The sequence below is a fragment of the Leuciscus leuciscus genome (assembly GCF_965113295.1).
Source record: "Leuciscus leuciscus genome assembly, chromosome: 4".
Lineage (NCBI taxonomy): Eukaryota > Metazoa > Chordata > Actinopteri > Cypriniformes > Leuciscidae > Leuciscus > Leuciscus leuciscus.
In genome coordinates, this window is record NC_138728.1 from 1,645,459 (window position 1) to 1,667,481 (window position 22,023).

Genomic DNA, 22,023 nt, shown 5'->3' on the forward strand with positions numbered 1-22,023 from the left:
TATTAAATAATATAAAATCAATGCAAAGTAATTTAGTGGCAAGTTTTCCTCTGGCGCTCTGAGTACGTTGCAGCAGTGTAATTCACACAGTTCACCACAGGAGGGCGATTAAACTCCACTTTAAAAAGTATATCGCAGATGTAAAATATATTTATAGAAAATAAGAAGGGTAATTTGCCAGATGTTTTGCTGCTTCACATGGCAACGAACAATTTATTAAATATTACAAAATATTGTAATTCAAAGTTTTCCTCTGACTGCAGTTACAGCTGTAGAAATAAGCTGCAGCGGTGTAATTCACACAGTTCACCACAGGAGGGCGACTGGCTAAGTTTGTCTTGTTTTAAAGCTACAACTCGTAACTTTTTGTGTTCAAAATTTACAAAGATTATATAATGAGCGAGTACATAATGAATCAATTTTCCAAATCGTGTGTTTGTCTTATCCAGAATCACCACGGTACACCTATAATAAGTAGTTCCGCCCAGGAATGTTTATGGGTAAAATGACAGCAGTGTAATTCACACAGTTCACCACAGGAGGGCGTCCAGATTGGAATATTACAAACAAAAGAACATGTTTCAGAACAGAGGTTTTACTGTTGCACCAATAATTTAATAGATAAATCGGAATCGATGTAAAATAATCCCATGCATGGTTTTCCTCTCGCTGGAGTTTAAGCTCTATAAATAAAGTTGCAGCAGAGTAATTCACACAATTCACCACAGGAGGGCGTTTAAACGCGACATTTAAATGTGATTGATTGATTGATTGATTATGTTTATTTAATTCATGGATATTTTTCCAACAAAACTTATTTCATCATCCTCATATATATAATTTATCAAACCATGATGAAAAGGAGGCAGGGTGAAGAATATCTTATATTTCCTGCCCCCTCAACAATAAAAAAAAAAAACTCAACATATCAAGTCCCCGTCAATGCATGACGATAACAAATGAAACAAACTAGAAACCAAAACATCAACCTGAAACAAACTTCCAAAGCAAAAGCATACCATGATCACAACCATCGTCATCATCATCATCATCATCAATTTCTATAAGTGTTCATACAAATCCATTGTTTTCTCTTTAAATCTTTTTTTAAACTGAAATATATTTTTATATTGCTTTAGTTCATTTTGCAAACTTTCACTCCCACCACTGAAGTACACATTTGCTTTGCTGTAGTCCTTGCAGTTTGATACCTAAAATGTCCCTTTCTTCTTCCTGCATTTTCTACAAGGATAAACAAGTGTTGAAGGTTTGTGGGCAATACTTTATCTTTTGCTTTAAACATAACAATAAGTGTCCGTAATTCGACCAATTCTTTAAATTTGAACAATTTAGAGCCAAAAAATAAGTTATTTGTGTGCTCTCTATAATCTGTTTTACATATAATTTGTATGACTCTCTTTTGTAATAGAAAGAGTGAGTTTGTGTTGGTTTGGTATGTGTTTCCCCACACCTCCACACAGTAGCTGATGTAGGGTTAGGGTTAGGGTTAGGGTTAGGGAACACCAGTGCACAATACAACGTTCTCAATGCCTTATAATCTAACACATGTTTTACCTTATTTAATACAAAAATACTCTTAGATATCTGTTTTTGTATGTGTGAGATATGTGGTTTCCAAGTCAACCCTTCATCTAGTAACACACCCAAAAACCTCATTTCCCTAACTCTCATTATTTTTGTTCCTGCTATTAATAATACAATACTTTCATATTTTTTTATATTACCAAAAATCATAAACTTTGTTTTCTTTAGATTTAATGACAACCTATTAATATCAAACCATTCCTTCACTTTAACCATTTCTTGTTCCATACTAATTACCAATTCATTTAAGTCATTTCCAGGTAAATGTTTGTGTCATCTGCGAATAGAACAAGATTCAATAACTTAGATACATCACAAATGTCATTATATGTATTTACATTACAGATGTAAATACATTACTACTAAATAAAAGGGGCAACTTGCTCGATTTTTTTTTATGTTGTCCATGGTAATAAACAATTTGTTAAATATGAAATCAATTCAAAATAATTTGACTTGAAAGCACGATTTTCTTCTGACTTATAATTAACAGCCTTGTTATTCACTTATTCACCACAGGAGGGCGTCATTTGCCTTGCTTTATTAAAATTATAATATTTATTTATGTCTACACAGTATTAGATGAAACACAACAGTACACAGAGAATAACACAATACATACAAGGACTTGTTTCATAACTAACAAAATACATCTAACAAAATATTTCTTCTTAAGACGACACGTTTGTCACATGTTTCGTTGCCACACACACTATAATATATATATTTTAAACATTTATTAAATAATTGTAATAATTAACAATACAAGGACTTTTGCCATATTTTTTCCTCGGATCAATACACATGTTTGCCAGATGTTGCTGCAGTGCCGAGGATAAAAAATAAAATAAAATAAAAGATAATGATGCGAATTAAATTAATGCTGTGGCTGTATTATAAGTTTTTTTGTTTTGTTTGTTTGAACAAGTGTATGTTCTTCAACAGGAGAATCCTGATTTAGTTTTAGTGGTTTAAAAGGATTAAGACAAAAATCCCAAAATAAAGGGTAGAGTCACGTGGTTCAGTGGTCAACGTCACTAACCGTCAAGTAGACGGTCATTCGTTTCCCGAATCCCGCAACAAGATTTTTATTTTTATTTTTTATCTTTCACGTGAGGAAAAAGTACGTGTATTCATGGGTTTCATCCGGTCCCTTTCCACAGGTGTATAAAACCAAGCACCTAGATTATGAATACAGACTGCATTGTGCTTGATTAATACACCTGTGGAAAGGGACCGGATATGAATATCCACATCACCATCTCTCATGTATGAAGTATCTTCATCTTCAGTGTCACGAAACTAAAGTGCAGTTTTCCAGTCGGTCCACTAGGTGGCGCGCGCCAGTTTCACCTGCGGACGCTTGATGATGACGAGTCGCCACAACACGTGCAGATTGTTTAATTTATAGATGTCACGTCACATAAAACCAACAAACTCCACTATGTCACGCGACTCCCCTGTAAGTTACTTCTGTCCTCCATTATATTCATGTAGTGATGATTAACTCTGTAAACCCTGACATATTAATCATATGTCTTGTGTTAATAGTTCAATCTTTTTTCTTTTTTTTTTTACATGGAAGAGTTTATTGAACCTTTAGACCAAGTATAGAATAAAATGTTCATATATGTTTATGTTTAGTATCATATTTGACACATTTGGGCTCATATAGGGAGAATATGGAGGAAAAACAGCTCAACTTTGACCCAAACTGAGCAAAAACATGCAATTTAGTGCAGATATTGTTTTATATATATACACCATAGACTGTAACACACACACACACACACACACACACACACACACACACACACACACGGCCAAAAAGTAAGATGAGATTATAATGCTTGTAATGTAAATCAATGAGATCTTTATAAGGGATATTTACATAAAATGCATATAAATGTCACTCTATATCTATCAATAATATGTCTTATTATAAAACTTAGTTTTATGATCAAAGCTCTGTCGTTTTTAAAACATATAATGCAATACAATGATGATGAACAAATAAATCTCCTTCAAAATCCAGATTATCATGTTTGATACTCACAGATTTGACTGATAAATGATGTATGGATAATGAAGTAAACCTGAGGGTTGATCTTGAAATATCGCTGACAATATGAAAGTTATTTTTGTGTTTCCTTGAGAAAAGCCTGAGGACGACAGACAGTGACGGGACGCTTTGATTGGTTTGTTTCTGTTCTGTTGTTTTGTAGATCAGACTCAGTTTTGTTTCTACAGACAGACATTGATTGGCTTTAATGAGGGAAATCCGCTCCTGGACAGGTAATGATTTCAAGTTCATTTATTTATTTGACAAGTAATCTTGCATTATTATTATTTTTTTACTGGCCATGAAAGTTTAGCAATTTTAGATACTAGAGAAAATTCACAATTGTCTCTTCCAATTTTGATGCCACAGCTAAAACTACTAGCCTAACTAATATACATTTAAAACATTATTAAAAGACAAGTAATAAAATAAGAACAAATAATCAAATTACAATCAAAAGCACAAATAAATACAATGTAACAAAGATATAAATGAAACAAACAGTGACGGTAGTTATTCCAGGGACACACATTTAATAAAGCAAGCAATTTGACATCACTATGCAAAATAATGTAATATTTATCAACTGTTTTATTCAATTACATTTTTGGGGTATGAGAGGGTATACAATTACATGACCTGGATATGAGATTCACATTAATATTTGTCCATGATATAAACAATTATAATTTGTATTGTAATATAATTTATAAATACACTACCGGTCAAAAGTTTGGGGTCAGTAAGATTTTTAATGTTTTTAAAAGAAGTCTCTTCTGCTCACCAAGGCTGCATTTATTTGATTAAAAATACAAACAAAAACAGTAATATTGTGAAATATTATTCCAATGTAAATCATCTGTTCTCTATGTGAATATACAGTAAAGTGTAATTTATTCCTGTGATCAAAGCTGGACTTTCAGCATCATTACTCCAGTCTTCAGTGTCACATGATCCTTCACAAATCACTCTAATATGATGATTTGATGCTCAAGAAACATTTATGATTATTATCAGTGTTGAAAACACTTATTTACATTTTTATTTCATGATGCTATGATGAATAGAAAGTTCAAAAGAACAGCATTAATCTGAAATCTAAAGCTTTTGTAACATTAAACACGACCGTTCAAAAGTTTGGAGTCAGTAAGAATGTTTATTTGTATTTTTGGGGGAAATAAATAAAATAAATCAATACTTTTATTCATCAAGGATGAGTTACACTGATCAAAAGTTACAGTAAAGACATTTATAATGTTAGAAAATATTCTATTTTAAATAAATGCTGTTCTTTTGAACTTTCTATTCATCAAAGCATCATGAAATAAAAATGTAAAAAACTGTTTTCAACACTGATAATAATCATAAATGTTTCTTGATCATCAAATCATCATATTATACTGATTTCTGAAGGATCATGTGACACTGAAGACTGGAGTAATGATGCTGAAAATTCAGCTTTGATCACAGGAATAAATTACACTTTACTGTATATTCACATAGAAAACAGTCATCTTAAATTGTCAGTAAAATATTTCACAATATTACTGTTTTTTTATTTATTGTTTTTTTATCAAATAAATGCAGAAGAGACTTATTTTAAAAACATAAAAAAATCTTACTGACCCCAAACTCTTGAACGGTAGTGTATGTTAAAAAAATTTATTCACAAACAATAATAGAAGGCTCCTGCCACAAGAGGGCGCGACGTCCACATACACACGGGTACACACATTACAGTACACAGATTTAATCTTATAAAAACAAACATTTCCCTGCCCAAACCCCGCCTATTGTTTATCAATTATGAAAGTCTCGGAAACGTTTGCTTAGAAAATAAGTAGAAACTCCGTGTTCGGAGCGCGAGCACGAGCGCGCGCTCCCGTAGAACCTGATGAGCCAGTTCACGCGCACAGACTCATTTAAAACACATCGACTCTCAGCGCACAGAAGCAGAACCGGAGTGGCACACGTTTAACTCGCGCTGGTCAGATGTTTCAGGATGTTTTGGTAAGTTAAACGTTTTTTCTTAAAAGTCTTTCACTCATTTTAGACTCTTGAGTGTTTGGGCGAATCTCATTCAATACGGACCGATAATTATTTCACCGCGAAGAAATATATTTTAATATGATTTCTTCATTATTATTTACATGACAGTGAAGTACATTTGAAAGCTACGTATCTCACAGTAGTATTTATTGTACAGAGTTTAACTTGAGATTTTGATTACAACCACATGGAACGTGTTTATCATTAAATAAGTCATAACGCTAAAAAAAAAATAAAGAAAGAAAACTAACAAACAAAAAAAACTTAATCGTCCTAAAAAACAATACATTGTAACAGAATTATGTGAAAATGTAACTTTTTTTTGTTTATTTTAATGTTATTACTTCGTGATTCACAAGAAAAGTTACTTTTCTAGATAAATTACGCTATTACTTAGTAATTTAACAACAACAACCAATTCTAAGAACGTTTTACTAACGTTCCTATTAAACTATGAAAACGTTATTTCTGAATGTTCTTTGAACATGTTCCAGCGTCCAGTTGTTTAAAACGTTTAATGGAACTTTCAGTTTTATCACTTTACAAACATTATATAGGAACGTTATATTATATCTCTCAACGTTCTGAAACGAGTCATTACAGACCAGATAACTCCTAACAAACGTTCTGTTTAAGAACGTTAAAAGAATGTTTGTTCATAACTTTAAGAGAACCTTGCCGTTCTGGGCATGTTTATGTGTTTGCATCACTGTCGTGTATAAGTAAATATATTGAGATTCTATGATGATCCAGCTTTGGATGTTACTCATAATAACACTAGTAACGCTGTGTGATTGTGTGGTGGTGTTAGAGAAGTGCTGTAGTCAGACCTCAGGAGATCCACTATATTCCTCAGTGATCTGAGAACAGCAGTTAAGGACTGATTTTAACGATGTGTATTGTGTGTGTTCCAGGAGCGTCATGTGAAACAAGTCACTCGGGTGCGTGGAAATGTTCAGACCATTTCACACGACCCTTGACCTTTTCCACTCAACCTTTTTTTCACAAGACGCGGTGCCCTGGATGCCATAATGGATGTTCACATGCACAACAGTCGGGCGCTTCACTACGGCCTGAACGATGGTCCGAAAGGCTTCTCTGTGAGTATTAAAACACTTACTTCCACGTAAATCAGGACAGACAATAAACGTGTATTGTTTAAGCCGATAATAATGACTACAGCTAAGCCAAACCCCACCTTATTGATGATTAAAATAGATTTATGAAACAGCAAAAGGAAATGAACCCACGCGTTCACACTCGCACACACACCGATTGATGCAGAGAAACCAGTTCCTTCAGTTCTCAAGCATGACAGTCATTGAGTTTCAGTCCTCAGACAGGTGTGGTGTGTGTGTGTGTGTGTGTGTGTGTGTTACTCACTGCATCAGTCTTCAGCGCTGAACTCTCTCAGAGGAATGTGATTCTGAAGTAAAGACAGGAATGTAGTCGAGCAGCGTGTGAAACAGTAGCACGACATGATCTGTACAAAACCAGCAGGTTCTGGATGGCAGTCATTCTCAGATTGTTTTCTGATTAGTATCACTATTCAAAGCTCGATTAATCGTTTAAAGATCGCGATCTCGACTCAAACACCCACTCAATCTCATTCCTGAATGATTCGGCTCTGTCTATTAAGTGCGATCACACTGATTCAGATCTGTGTTCTGATACAGAGAGAGTTGTGATGTACAGTATGAAACAGCTTCACTAACAGTCTTTTCAACCACACAGTATCATTATTTCTGTTATAATAATTCAAATTATCGCAGAAATACTGCCATAACAGTTTATAGTTCGGATATAAACACTGATGTCTACGGTAGTGATCAAAATAGAGCAAATCACCTTTTGAAAGTAACTTGATGCTTCAAATAAAGATTGTATCGAGATACAGGAACACCAGTACATCGTTACACCAGTGGGTGCGACAAGTGACTGTTAAAAAATGTAATTGAATCGTTCAAGAGATTTGTTTAAAAATGCTGATTAGATTTCCATTAAGGAAACAAGTGAAGTCTCTATGAGTGAGTCATTGAATCATTCAAGAGATTAATTCAAAAACGCCGATTCATCCAGGAATGAAACAAGTGAAGTCTCAATGAGTGAGTCATTGAATCATTCAAGAGATTAATTCAAAAACGCCGATTCATCCAGGAATGAAACAAGTGAAGTCTCTATGAGTGAGTCATTGAATCATTCAAGAGATTAATTCAAAAACGCCGATTCATCCAGGAATGAAACAAGTGAAGTCTCAATGAGTGAGTCATTGAATCATTCAAGAGATTAATTCAAAAACGCCGATTCATCCAGGAATGAAACAAGTGAAGTCTCTATGAGTGAGTCATTGAATCATTCGAGAGATTCGTTCAAAAACGTCCATTCATCTAGTAATGAAACAAGTTAAGTCTTTTAGTGAGTCATTGAATCATTCGAGAGATTTGTTTAAAAATGCTGATTTATCCACTAATGAAACAAGTGAAGTCACTATGAGCGAGTCATTGAATCATTCAAGAGATGAATAAAAAAAAACGCCGATTCATCCAGGAATGAAACAAGTGAAGTCTCTATGAGTGAGTCATTGAATCATTCAAAAGATTCATTCAAAAACGCTGATTCATCCAGGAATGAAACAAGTGAAGTCTCTATGAGCAAGTCTTTGAATCATTCTTTCGAAGCGTTAAAAATTTTTTTTTACTGTATTTTGTCTGAACTTCTAGTAAATTACATGTTATCGTTTAGTTGTCTATTCAGAACCTTGGGATAATCATGATCTCGAATTATATAAAAAATTAAATAAAAAGCATGATTCTCAGATTATCCAGAATCGTGCAGCTCTACTATTATTAAAGCTCAAACCCCAAAGTATGTGTCCATTTGACATGAATGATTCCTCAAATCATGTGTGTTTTAAGAGATGCACTGTTACTAACTTATTACACTTAAAGGGTTAGTTCACCCAAAAATGTAAACTGTCAGTAATGACTCTCCCTCATGTTTTTCCAACCCCTTTCGTTCATCTTCAGAACACAAATGAAGATATTTTTGATGAAATCTGAGAGCTGGCTCACTCCTCCATAGGCTTCTCTGTAATCGAGATCTACCATCCCAGAAAAGTTTGTAAAGACATCGTTAAAATAGTCCAAGTGACTACAGTGGCTCAACCTTAAGTTTATCAAGCGACGAGAATACTTTTTGCTGCTTTCTTGAGCATCAAATCATCATATTAGAATGATTTCTGAAGGATCATGTGACACTGAAGACTGGAGTAATGATGCTGAAAATTCAGCTTTGATCACAGGAATAAAATTAGCTGTTTTCTATGCAAATATATATTAAAAATGTAATTTTTTCTGTATTTTTGATCAAATAAATGCACCCTTGGCGAGCAGAAGAGACTTTCCAAAACATAAAAAATCTAGGCTAACCGACCCCAAAAAAATTAAGTTTTTTTACAAGTGTAAAAGTATGAGTAGAATTTATTTTATTTTTAAATGATCTCAGATTTGAATTCAGATATTAAGTTTTCACCATCCTATATTTATATGCCACAAACAGTTCTTTCTTCTCCTCTCTTTCACACAATCATTTCCTCATGACATCATTGTGCAAACTACACAATGTACTATTACTACAAACAGAGTGGAAAAGCCGGTCCTGCTTCTGTTGTTCTCTGAAAACTGAATGGCACAAACCAGCAAAGCCAGCCCTCAAAGTGATGCAATATGTGTGTGTGAGCTGCCTGGACATCACTTACAGTGGGGCTGTTCAGGGTGAAGGGTGTGAACGCCAGTGGTGAACAAGCAGCCCACTGTTCAAACACACACACACACACACACACACACACACACACACACACACACCTGTGAGCGGAGCTGCTTTCTACATGAGTAGAGTCTGTGTTCTGCTGTTTGAGCAGGGAGAGGCTGACAGTGGATTGATCTCTGGAGGTCATAAAGCACATGCGTCGTTGGATCAGCCTTTAGTTCGATGGTCCACTTTAGACATTCGACTACTTGTGGAACTACTAGGGGTGTAACGAGACCCTCATGTCACAATACTGAACTCACGATACGATATTATCGCGATACTCCAAGACATGATAAAAGTTTTTTTTTTTTTTTTTTTAAATGCCGACAAAAAACTATTGCGAAATGATGGCGTTTCCATTAACCGATGTTATGCGACTAAAACTAAATTTTTTTCCTCTCGCGATAAGTAAAATCATTCCAAAAACCATGGCAACGGACGCTGGTAGGTTTATGTACTATATCCCAGCCACTGCACTGGCCATTATTATTAATGGAAGGAGACGTATGTGTGTTTTCTAAGCATTAATGGTGAGGAACGACCTTTATTATACTTGAGAGCGGCACATATGAGGTGTTTCTGGGTGTTTCTCCCTCATATCTGCTCGATTGTGGCATTTCTTTGAGGTTTAGAATCCAGTATTCCTGTAATTCTTTTGTCTTATATGAGTTTAATAAAGAACTGTCTCGTATTCTGTCCAAACACACCGCGTCATCTATACGTCAGGTGACCTGTAAATGCACAAAAACTGTTTCCATTGTAGTTTTGCGAAATATTTCTTTTTTCGAATTGCCTGAAAAACCTCCTCATGCGAGCGGAAAAACTTTTTTGCGATAAATGGGAGTTTTTGCGCAATTGACGTTTCCAATTCGCAATTTAAATTTTCGCAATTTGAAGGGTAATGGAAACGCGGCTACTGACTAAATATATTTAAAATAATGTATAGGCCACTTTTACTGGTAACATCAGACATTTGGCATTATCAGGACACACAAATATTCCCCCATTGCATTATTATACGTTATATTCAACATTATATATAGTAGTTTAATATAGTACTGACTCTAAAACTCTGAAAACTTGATTTTTTTTCCCTCACAAAGTAATTTTTATGTGGGGTGAACTATCCACGATACATATTTTTGCCTTTTTGTATTGCGATATTGTTACACCCCTATTAACTACGTGTCAACTAGCTGTCATTAGAGGTTTTCCTTAACTTTCCCTCTCTCTCTCTCTCTCTCTCTCTCTAGGAAGATGATCTGCAGTTCCTCAGTCTCGAGGAGAGGGAGTGTATTCTGTTCTTTGAGGAGACCATCGGCTCCCTGGAGGAGGACGATGAGAGGACAGGACGGAGGCTTGCGGTGGAGCGTCCAACCTCACACACACAAACCGCACGACATCACAGCCCTGTAGATCATGACATCATTGACCTGGTCCACCCTACACCCGATCCCAACAAACATAAAGACACGCTGCCCTTCAAGCCAGGTACCAGAAAACAACACAAATCCACGCATCTTACTGACCGAACAGTTGTTCTTGTACTACAGTAGTCAACATTTGAAGTGGATCAAAACCTTCTTTCATCAAAGTTATACATGAATTTTGAGCAATACCCGTTCTTGTCTTAGGACAACTTTGATAAACTTTTTTTCATCCACTTCAAATGTTGACTACTGTATTTGAGATTCATTACTCAATTGTGAATGTGTTTTCTTCGTCAGATTTCCAAGAGCTGAGAGCAGCCCGGGATATTCATCACGAGGTAAAGGCGAAACGAGACCCACCCCAAGAAGTTGGACACCATCCGCCTTCAGCTTCATCAATAATCGCCAACAAGATTGTCGAGCACGAGAGCATCACGTCCACGTCACAGCTTCTCCAGCGCAGATGCAGTCTGGAGTTGCCACAAAACCCCTCGGTCAAACACGGCCCTCCTATTCACGCCAAACCTGTGCATCTCCCTGACAGCATTAGCATGTTGCTGGGCAGCCGCGAACACATTCCCCATTCAATCGCCACGGAAGCCGCGAGCATGCAGGAGCGCCGGGCGCTAAAGCTCTCGAACCTCTCCGGTTCAGCGCACCCTCTGGACGGCGGAGAGCCGCCTTGCGTTCGCCAGCTTCCCACGCGAAGCATATCGTTTCGAGATCCCACGCCGGACAAATCTAGGATGGAGGCGCTTTCGAAACTCGGACTTGCTCAGAGGCGATCTCAATCCATCATGCACACTTCTCCGAGGGAGACCGAAGGCATTAAAACCACCACCACATTCAAAACTAGCATACCAGCTAACGCTAGTGCTGATATTCGTGCTACGGACACCACAGACCACTGCCAAACCAGGCGACCACAATCCGTCATGCACGCTTATCCGAGGGAGACCGAAAGCGCGAAAACCACCACCACATTCAAAACTAGCTTACCAGCAAACGCTAGTCCTGACGCCCGCGCTATGAACACCACAGACCACTGCCCAACCAAATCAAGCCCTGCACCAATTTTGACGAGCGCCGAAGTCACGCGTAGTGATTTTAACAGCTATGGTGGCAAGAGCATAATGTTGAACCCCTCAATGTCCTTTAGGACTGAGCATGTCTCAAGTTCGTTACCCAAAACAGAGGCTTCGGAGGTCCATCTCAACAACTTCGGCGGCAGATCAAGAGTCATGAGTACACCTGAGCCAATCCACGGAGCCCGTTCCAGAACCTTCTTCTCGGTGAAAGAGGACAACTCGAGTTCGAACAGGACTGTGAAGGAAGACTTACCCAAGAGGAATGCGTCGCTCTGTGAAAACAGATCCAATGCTAATCCGCCCATCGCGGCTCCAAGACCCCTGCGTCACCCGAGTCCACTGAGTCCCACCGGGTCACGGCCCTTGCCAAAGCCATCTTTCCGTGCTCAGGGAATAACGGTCCAGTTTTCTGGGAGAGGAGCCACAGATGAGGCCAGGCGTAACGCGCTACGCAAGCTAGGACTGCTGAGGGACTCGTCTTAAACGTTCACATGATGCCTTTTGATGTTATAATTCAACCAGTGCTGGGTAAATTTAATCTGCTACTGAATGCATTTTACATGACGAAATTGTAGTTGGTAACGTAACCAATTTAGATCATATAATTGGACTACTTTTAGATTACTATTGACCTAACTTCTTAAACACTTAGATTTGAATAAGATAATCTTATACCATATTATACCAAATTTGTCCCATTACCTAATGTTAGGGTTTCCCAAACCAGGGTTCGTGAAGGAATTTCAGGGAGTATCTAAGTTCATGAAAAATGTTAAGTTAAAGAATTTTAAAACAAACTAAAACACTTACTTAACTTGCAGGTCATGTGACCATTATAACGACATCAGAGAAACATGAACATGCAAATGTAAAATTATTGACTTAATTATGAACTTCTTAAAATATCAGGGCGACTTCAAGCAAATATATTACGTCATAAAGGATTGACTGACAAAAAAATAATAAATTATGTTCGTCAGGAGTTGTAATGTTGAGAAAATACCCCTCAAAAGTGAAATTATTTCTGTAAATCAAATTCTGAGAATCAATTTTAAAAGTAACTGTAGTCTGATTAAGAGTTTTTTAAAAACATAAGATAAATTTAATTACATGCATTTCATTTTTGGTCATTTAATTAGGTAATCTAGATTACATGTAATCAGTTACTACCCAGCACTGACTTAAACTAATCGTGTGTGTGTGTGTGTGTATATATATATATATATATATATATATATATATATATATATATATATATATATATATATATATATATACACACACACACACACACACACACACACACACACACACACACACACACACACACACACACACACACACAAACAAACAATATTGGCATTACCTTGTTTGCGAGATGTCCAGTGTTCAGAAGGTCAAGAGCAAACAGATTTATGACCATCTGTTGGACGGCAGCAAGTCTTTTTGATCAAGTTTGAATGCAAGTTTAGAGAGAAAGTCACAGCTAGCACTTGTTTAGACTGAACTTGTATTGTCTTCTTCGGAGATTCCAATCAGTTCGATATCTTTAGCAAACACAAACTCAGCATTCACATTCATCTCAGAGGTAATCGCTCAAGCTCTACACGCTGCTTCGGAAGCGCATGGCCTGGTTTCTGCCATCTTTGCTTCATGGTCACATGGTTCCAGAACATTGAGCCAATCGCCTGAGTCCTAATTATCATGTGACTAATCACTCCATATTTGAACTCCAAAAACACTGTTAAGATTCCTCCAAATACATCTTCTATAATGTCATGATAACATGTGCTTTTTGATACAAGATGCAAGCAGGCCAGGAGAATCGACTTCAGCATATCGTCTTCGGTGGTTCAGTGTTAGCGGTACCGTCGCTAAAGCAATAGGTTGCCGGTTCTATTCCAGCTTTTTGCGTTTTTATTTTTTGGGCGTATTATTAGTGTGTGTTTTATATTTGCATTTGCATTTATTTGCATTTAGTTTTTACTTTTGTTTTCACTTTCACTTTTGTTTTAACTAGTTAACTAGTAACTAGTTAAGTTAAAAGTCACTAGTCTTTAAAATGTTTTAACTAGTTAAAAAACTAGTTAAGTTAAAATACTTGTCTAGTTAGACTAGTTAAACTAACTAGTTAAATTAAGTCACTAGTGTAGTTAACTAGTAACTAGTTAAGTTAATAGTTAGCTTAACTAGTCTAACTAGACAAGTATTTTAACTTAACTTGTTCTTTTTAACTAGTAACTAGTTAATAGTCACTAGTCTAGTTAGACTAGTTAAGCTAACTAGTAACTAGTAATGTTAAAAGTTGAATAGCTAATAATCAAATTTATCTAGTGTGTTAATAACTAAACTAGTAAAAAATTAAGACTTGTGACTTTTAACGTAACTAGTTACTAGTTAACTAGTCTAACTACACTAGTGAACTAGACTTAACTAGTCTAACTACACTAGTGAAATTGCTAATAAACAAATGAATCTTACTTAACTAGAGCGAGTTAACTTAAACCAGTGACTATTTTAACTTGTTCTTTTTAACTAGTAACTAGTTAATAGTCACTAGTCTAGTTAACTCGCTCTAAAGTTAGATTCATTTGTTGAAACTTCGTAATCTAAACCTATTTACGCACTTTACCTGTTAAACACTCAGTATGTTCAAACTGTTAAATATAAGTCAGCTTATCAAAATTAGTTTTTAATTATGTCTGTGCTTAAGGGATGAACTGATGGAAAGAACCCAGACCTTTATGCAAGAAATACCTCAGCGTTTGTTACAGCTTCTCTTTACGATGTTCAGCAGGTTCATATGATGATGTTGTGTTTTATATTCTCTTGACTGGCTGGGGTTTTAGATCACCGTCTTTCCCCTTCTTTCTCTCCCAGCATGCCAACACTGCAGAAGCTCTCGTAAATGTAAGTTTAGTTCCTCCCACGCTAAACCACAGACATTCAAATCGAGAGCTTGCAGGTCTGGAACACCACCAGCCCTTCATCACATGTTGTGTTTTCACCTGTAGTGTGTATTGTGGATTTCAGGATGAATGAGTGCGAGTGTATCACATGTTGTGTTTTCACCTGTAGTGTGTATTGTGGATTTCAGAATGAATGAGAGTGTTATGCATGTAGAATGTGTGTTTTTGACGATGCATGTGCGCATTGTTTTGTTTTATTTTGACTCCGGTTTTTTGCTTCAAGTGAAGCAGTTATTGAAGGACATGGAATGTATGATTGTGAACATGTGACACCACTACACACACACACACACAACATTACCACCTCTTTGTGTAAATGAGAACATTGCTGGACATAAAAATGTATATTTTCTTTAATTATAGAATTGTTTCTGAATAAATACAATGAATCCATCAGTTATAATGTAATGCAGAAGTTTTTTTTGTGTCAATTAAGATGTTCTTTGGCTGATGCACTGAACCACTGCATTATGGGATCACGTTAAGATTCACAAACGTGTGCCAAGCTCAATAATTCACTCAGACACCTTTGACAAGAGACATTTAATCAGTTAAGTTGATGAGAAGACTAGAAAAAGTCTTTTTAAACCACAAATTCAAAGCACAATACAAACATAAGACAGAATAGAGAACAACTAAATCAAAAACTGCAGAAGGGTGAAAACATCAGAATAAAACCCAGGAAAAAAGAACATTTTGGCATTGAGAAATTATTTAATGACAAGTAACCCCCTAAATATAGTCCTAAAAACATTTAAATATGAAAGTACATTGAAACAATTGTAGGTACTTATTCTGAATTGAATGTCGTGGATTTATGATTTTGAAGCCAATAGTAATTGTTCTAAAACGCTGTTTTCCTGTTGAATTACGACATTTCTTCGTGAGCAGTTTTGGCGCTTAAAACCGTCCCAATCATCCAGGCCTTTCCTCTGGGTTTGATCTTACCTGTTCCGCCCGCAGGTGCGCGTGTCTGTGTGTGTGTGTGTGTGTGTGTGTGTTTGCGCCCGGTTCGACTGCATTCTGATCAGCTGCTCTAGTCATTGAGTTCGCTGACAGGAAACAAGCTGGTGAGCGTTTGAGAGCACAGAGACAAAAAGAGACATTCTCACGGTCACATGAAGTCACTTTTACTGCAACAGCGAACATGTTAGCGGCTGCGTTCAGCCCATGCACGTCTCGCTCAGGACCCGTCGCTGAGGTTAGAGAGAATAAACATCAGGAGAGGAAACAACGCTTGTCTGAAGAACAAAAACATTGAGTTTTCCACCGCGAGAGTCTCTTCGGCACTGGACACTATCCAACCATCAAACTCTATCAGCCAAAGTCAAATTACCTCCATCCTGTGTGTGTGTGTGTGTGTGTGTGTGTGCTGATGGAGCTCCTCTCTGGTTGCCGTGGTGACGCTCAGTCAGGTCTGTCTCCGTCTCAGAGTCCAAAGCACCGCTTGTCCATCTCTCTGTCTGTCTTTGACTCGTTGTTTGCTCGGTCTGACATCATCAGCGTCTCCTGTGGTGCACAGGGTCAAGGGTCAAAGGTCAGTGAGTGTGTTAAGGGTCAGTGAGTGAGCAGGATGTGTGTGACGACTGTTGCAGAAGAACTTCATGCAAAAACTATTTTTATTTACTTTAAAAAACACACACACATACATGTATATACACACACACACACACACACACACACACACACACATAAAAAAGGTCCAGGTTTGCTGTGCTTGTTTGTAGGGCTATTATCATTTAGTTTTTAAATAATATATAACAAGTAATATAACAATATAATATAACAATATAAAGTATAACAAAAATACAGTATGTAATAATAAATATAAAATTCAAAATAATTCTTCTAGTAGTAAAGTATAATTCAAAATAATAAGGGTTATTATAATAAATACAATAATAACAATATAAAATAACAATAATAATAGTAATTGTTATTATTTATTTTATAATAATAAAAAAATCTTATAATATAAAAGATAATAAATACAGTATGTATTAATACATATAATAATGAATAGATTTTATATTATAAATGTAAATATTACTAAATAAAAATATGAAACAAAATAAGAAATATTATTACTGTAATATTATAATAATAATAATAATAATAATATGTAACACTTAAAGATAATACAATGACAATGAATGCAATCATAACAATATAAAATATAAAAATAATAAATACTAATAAAAAATATAAAACAAAATAGGAAATATTACTACTGTAATATTATTAATCGCGCAGAGTTATTGCTAGAGCAACTGAAATATTTTACAAGTCAAATGGATTTAGAAAGTTGTGTAAAAAGATCCTCTTCTACTTGATGAGTGTGTGCGTGTGTGTGTGTGTGTGTGTGTGTGAGTGAGTGAGTGTGTGAGTGTGTGTGTGAGTCTGACCTGCCGCCGGTCTTGAATATGAGGTCAGCGTTGGGCGCTCCTTTAGGGTGCTGGTACCGGGGCCGGCGCTCTCGGTTAGTGTTCGCAGGAGCCGGTCTCTGAGCGAGGGATTGCATCATCTCTGAAACAACATCATGATGATGGACCAGAATCAGCAGCTGCAGAATCATTATCATCTGTGTTTACATACACAACTTGTGTTAGACTGAATGCACTCTGACTGATGGATCTGACTGTAGTGTTTAGGTAATGAACACACTGTATAGCTCAGTTTATGAGGATCATGGGATGAACGAACGGCTCAGGTCGGGAGGAGAGCTGACTAACACACTGTATAGCCTGAAGACCAGGATAAATGAATTAATCATTTCTGTTTCTCATCATTTTTTCTTATTCTGAATGCGATCAACATTTGATGTGTTTGGGGAATCTGGCTAACGTAACATTTTAAATGCATTCTCCTGAAATGAAGGAAGTGACTGGAGAAAAGATGCTCATCTCACCCTGATAGTCCTCCTGCTCCTGCCTCTCGTTGATGTCCAGCGTGAGCTTCTTCATGCGCATGCGCTCCTCCTGCTCCGCTTGCTGCTGGTTAAAGTGATTGGCTGCCAGATGAGACGACAGCGGCACGTTCAGGATCTTGAACTGACGGACAGAGACACTCATTAACATATTCAGATCACATGTGGACACGTTCTTTACAATAAAACAATGACAAATCACACTTACTCTTCCTTTAAATAATAGTTACATTTTATGCTACTTTCTTAGTTTTAAGTACTTAATTCTATTTTTCATTAGTTTATTTAAAATGTACTTAAATTGTAAGTTTGTAATTACATAATTTGACTTATTGTTCATATTACTACACTGAAATAAAAATGGTGTAGAAACAATTTCCAGCCAGAAGTTGCTCGTAAATGTCATAATTACAGAGAAACTGCAGGTTAAATGTGAATAAAATATGACATTTTGAAGTAGAAACACTGAAATTGTTTTTTTTTTATGTGAAATTTATTCCGTACTAATTATTAATTCCATTTATAATTAAATAATTCCATTTATTTGACATTGTTATTTGATTTATTGTTTATTTGACTTATTAACGGTTTATTTGACTACATTTTTTATTTGACTTACTTGTTTATTTCACTTCATTGTTTATTCGACTTATTTACCGGTAGTTTATTTGTCTTAATTGTGTCGAAACAATTTTTGAACAAATAGAAATTGTTTGTAATTTTCACAGTTAATTACAGTTACAACAAAACATTGAATTAAACTGCATTTTTGGAGGAGAAAGACTGAAATACAGTATTTTCTTGTCCAACACACTCCAGTAACTCCATGCACAGTTTCTCCACACACACACACACACACACACACACAATGGATGTCAAGTTTCTGAAAGACTGGACAGTTAAAGTGGGTCACTGAGACACCAGCAGACTGACAACAAAGACGCTGTGTGTGTGTGTGTGTGTGTGTGTGTGTGTGTACCCACTTAACTATATTATGGGGACAGATTTGTACCCAGAAGTGACCAAAACCTGACAACAATCTCCAAAAACCTCCCTTTAAGGACATCCTTTAAATTAAAGTTTTTTGAGCTTTTTTAAAATTAAATTAAAGTTTTTTTTTTTTATGTAAAAATGCAGAAAGTTTTATGTGATGGTAGGGTTAGTGTGTGTGTGTGTGTGTTATGGTCGGGTTAGTGTAAGAGGAGAGAATACACAGTTTGTACAGTATGAAAACCATTACGTCTAATGACTGTCCCCATTTAGATTGCCAAATAAAAGTGTGTGTGTGTGCTGTAGTTTACCCTCCCAAAGCCACATCCTGAACACACCCTGCAGACCCAAACCATTCCAACACACACACACACACACAGACTGGTACCTGCTGCTTGTTGCCCTTGCGTGTGAGCATGACGAACTGCATGGTGTCGCTGATGTCAGAGTCGGTGTCTGCAGTGCATGATGGGGCGGGGCTTTTCTTCAGCTGACTCTTCAACTGCAGAGGAATCGCCACATCCAACTGGTGGACCTTCACTGCCTCTCCACTGCGCTGCTGCTCACACACACACACACACACACACACACACACACACACACACACACACACACACACGGTCACTCACTCAAAGGAAATCAGACTGATGTAGAATATGACACACCAGGTTTATTACAGTAAACTAAATCTAAGACTAAAACCATAAAAACACATCACTTAAACGTTAACTTCACGCAAAACGTCAACTTATTTTACTTAAGTGATTTTTTTATTTCTTATTTTGTTAAAAAATTTGGCATATTAAAAAAACAATAACTAATAAAAATGTCAAACACAAAATTACAAGGAAAACGGAAAATAATAAACTAATTCTGAACATTAAAAAACTAGGTAACACTTCAATAAGCTTCTATTTGTTAACTAACAATGAACATTATTTTATTTGAACATTCACTAATACATTGTTTAAATCAAAAGTTGATTCTGTTAATATTATTTAATGGACCTGAGCTGATATAAACTAGCAATGTTTACAAACGTTAACAAAGATTAATAAATACTGTAACAAATTACTCATTATTAGTTAATTGTATGTCTGGTGTTTATGAATATTATGTCTGTATTTCTCTATTTAAGCTTAATTTCTTATGTTTGTAGTGCTTTGGGTATGAGGAAAGTGCATAAATAAAATCATAAATAATCATAAATCATAAATAAAATGCATTATTATTATTATTATGCAAGTTAATGTATTAACAAATGTTAACTAATGGGACCTTACTCTAAAGTGTTACAAAAACTAGAACAGCATCTCAATGATACTAAAATAATATATAAAGCCCCAAAAATGACAAAAACAAACCATAAAAGTCTAAGAAAACAGACGGTAGGACTTGAAAGTCTTGTGATATATCACACAAGTGCAGTCCACTAACTGTATGGTGTTGTTTTAGAAAAGCAAGCACACTTTCAGCCGGATCACAGCTGAGCTCACAGATCCAGATGTGGAATAATCTCCTGATTGGACGGGTTTAGGAGAGAGTACATCAGAGCCATGTATAAGTGTTTAGGGGCTTTCGCACAAGAGGAACCTCTTCATACTTCCTAGAAGTATTGGTGGAAGTTCCCGGATTTTGGCGTCTTCGCACCGCAGGAACTATTTTAGTTCCAGGAACTCCTTTTAGAGGAGCTACTTTACTCCTCCTTCACAGTCGGTCTAAACCAGCGCTATAGGAACTATCCGGGACGGTAGTGTTCGCCAGAGGTGGATAAAGTACACAACTTCCTTACTTGAGTGAAAGAACAGACACTACTGGTCAAGTATTACTCCATTACAAGTAAAAATGGACCTATTCTTACTTAAGTTAAAGTACAGAAGAACTCGTTTTTATAAGTACTTAAGTATCAAAAAGTAAATGTCAATGCATTGTTTTATTATTGTTGCATTGTTGTGTGTAATACTTGCAGTACCTTATGCCTCTGAATCTGTGCCTGCCCTCATATCAAGTCAAGTCAAGTTTATTTGTATAGCGCTTTTCACAATACAGATTGTATCAAAGCAGCTTCTCAGTATTAAATTAAAATAATACAACAAAGTTTGTTTCAAGTGGAATTTATTGATTGATAAAATTAAATTAAATATCCCCAAAATATCCCCAACTGAGCAAGCCAAAGGCAACAGTGGCAAGGAACCGAAAAACTCCATCAGGTGACCTAATGGTGTCCTAAAACTCCATCAGGTGACCTAATGGAAAAAAAAAAAAAAACCTTGGGAGAACCCAGGCTCAGTCGGGGGCCAGTTCTCCTCTGGCATTTATGAGCTAGAGGCCGGATTGTAGTTTGAACTGTAGGATTATATGAATGCCTGGCTGAAGAGATGCGACTTTAATCTAGTTTTAAACTGGGAGAGCGAGTCTGAGCAACGAACAGTATCAGGAAGACTATTCCAGAGTTTTGGAGCCAAATGTGAGAATGCTCTCCCTCCTTTGGTGGTTCTGGATATCCTAGGTATGACCAAAAGCCTTGAATTTAGTGATCTTAAAGAGCGCGATGGATTATAGGGCGATAGAAGATCCGTTAAATAGACTGGAGCTAAGCCGTTTAGGGCTTTATAAGTCAGTAGCAATATCTTATAATTAATACGGAACTTTATAGGTAACCAATGCAGTGATGATAAAATCTGTGTTATATGATCATATTTTCTTGATCTCGTAAGAAATATATCAATATCAGATGTATTTCTAGAACACAGATCCAGTCGTGGGATTGAATGTGAGATTGAATAAGTCACTCAATAACCTCCACAATGGTGTCAGACACCCAAATGCCTGTTCCCTCAAATACTGCCATATTTAAAGTGTTTTGGCTTTGATGTCAACCCGACTTTCATTTCCAAACCAAAATCATCCCCTGACTGACGTTACTACTCTCTACTCAAGGACATGACAGAAATGTAGTGAAGTTAAAGTAAAAAGTTTCCAGAAAAGATAATACTCAAGTAAAGTACAGATACTCAAAAAGTGTACTTAAGTATAATACTCATGTAAATGTACTTTGTTACTGTCCACCTCTGGTGTTCGCTGATTGGCCGAA

General features: G+C 36.3%; 2 protein-coding genes across 2 annotated transcripts in view; one reads left to right on the top strand and one right to left on the bottom strand.

Annotated features, from left to right (window-relative positions):
- Positions 1 to 5,520: 5,520 nt before the first annotated feature.
- On the top strand, positions 5,521 to 13,343 carry proser2 (proline and serine rich 2). The gene is made up of 4 exons (XM_082166802.1): positions 5,521 to 5,677; positions 6,631 to 6,816; positions 10,780 to 11,017; positions 11,254 to 13,343. Exons 2-4 carry the CDS (start codon positions 6,748 to 6,750, stop codon positions 12,525 to 12,527), a joined length of 1,581 nt encoding a protein of 526 aa, XP_082022928.1. The 5' UTR covers positions 5,521 to 5,677; positions 6,631 to 6,747; the 3' UTR covers positions 12,528 to 13,343.
- Positions 13,344 to 15,200: 1,857 nt separating this feature from the next.
- upf2 (UPF2 regulator of nonsense mediated mRNA decay) overlaps positions 15,201 to 22,023 on the bottom strand; it is a 34,186-nt gene continuing 27,363 nt past the window's right edge. The window contains exons 19-22 of the mRNA XM_082166750.1: positions 19,318 to 19,488; positions 17,922 to 18,063; positions 17,419 to 17,539; positions 15,201 to 16,522 (exon numbers count right to left, since the gene is read on the bottom strand). Of these exons, the coding sequence (XP_082022876.1) occupies positions 16,513 to 16,522; positions 17,419 to 17,539; positions 17,922 to 18,063; positions 19,318 to 19,488 (444 nt within the window). The 3' untranslated portion in view covers positions 15,201 to 16,512. The remainder of the gene's footprint in view (positions 16,523 to 17,418; positions 17,540 to 17,921; positions 18,064 to 19,317; positions 19,489 to 22,023) is intronic.

Bases quoted from the DNA above. Each gene is read 5' to 3' on its own strand.
- proser2 (XM_082166802.1), top strand. From the start codon at position 6,748: ATGGATGTTCACATGCACAACAGTCGGGCGCTTCACTACGGCCTGAAC. The intron at 6,817-10,779 runs GTGAGTATTAAA...CTCTCTCTCTAG, and splicing joins ATGGTCCGAAAGGCTTCTCT to GAAGATGATCTGCAGTTCCT. The intron at 11,018-11,253 runs GTACCAGAAAAC...TTTCTTCGTCAG, and splicing joins CACGCTGCCCTTCAAGCCAG to ATTTCCAAGAGCTGAGAGCA.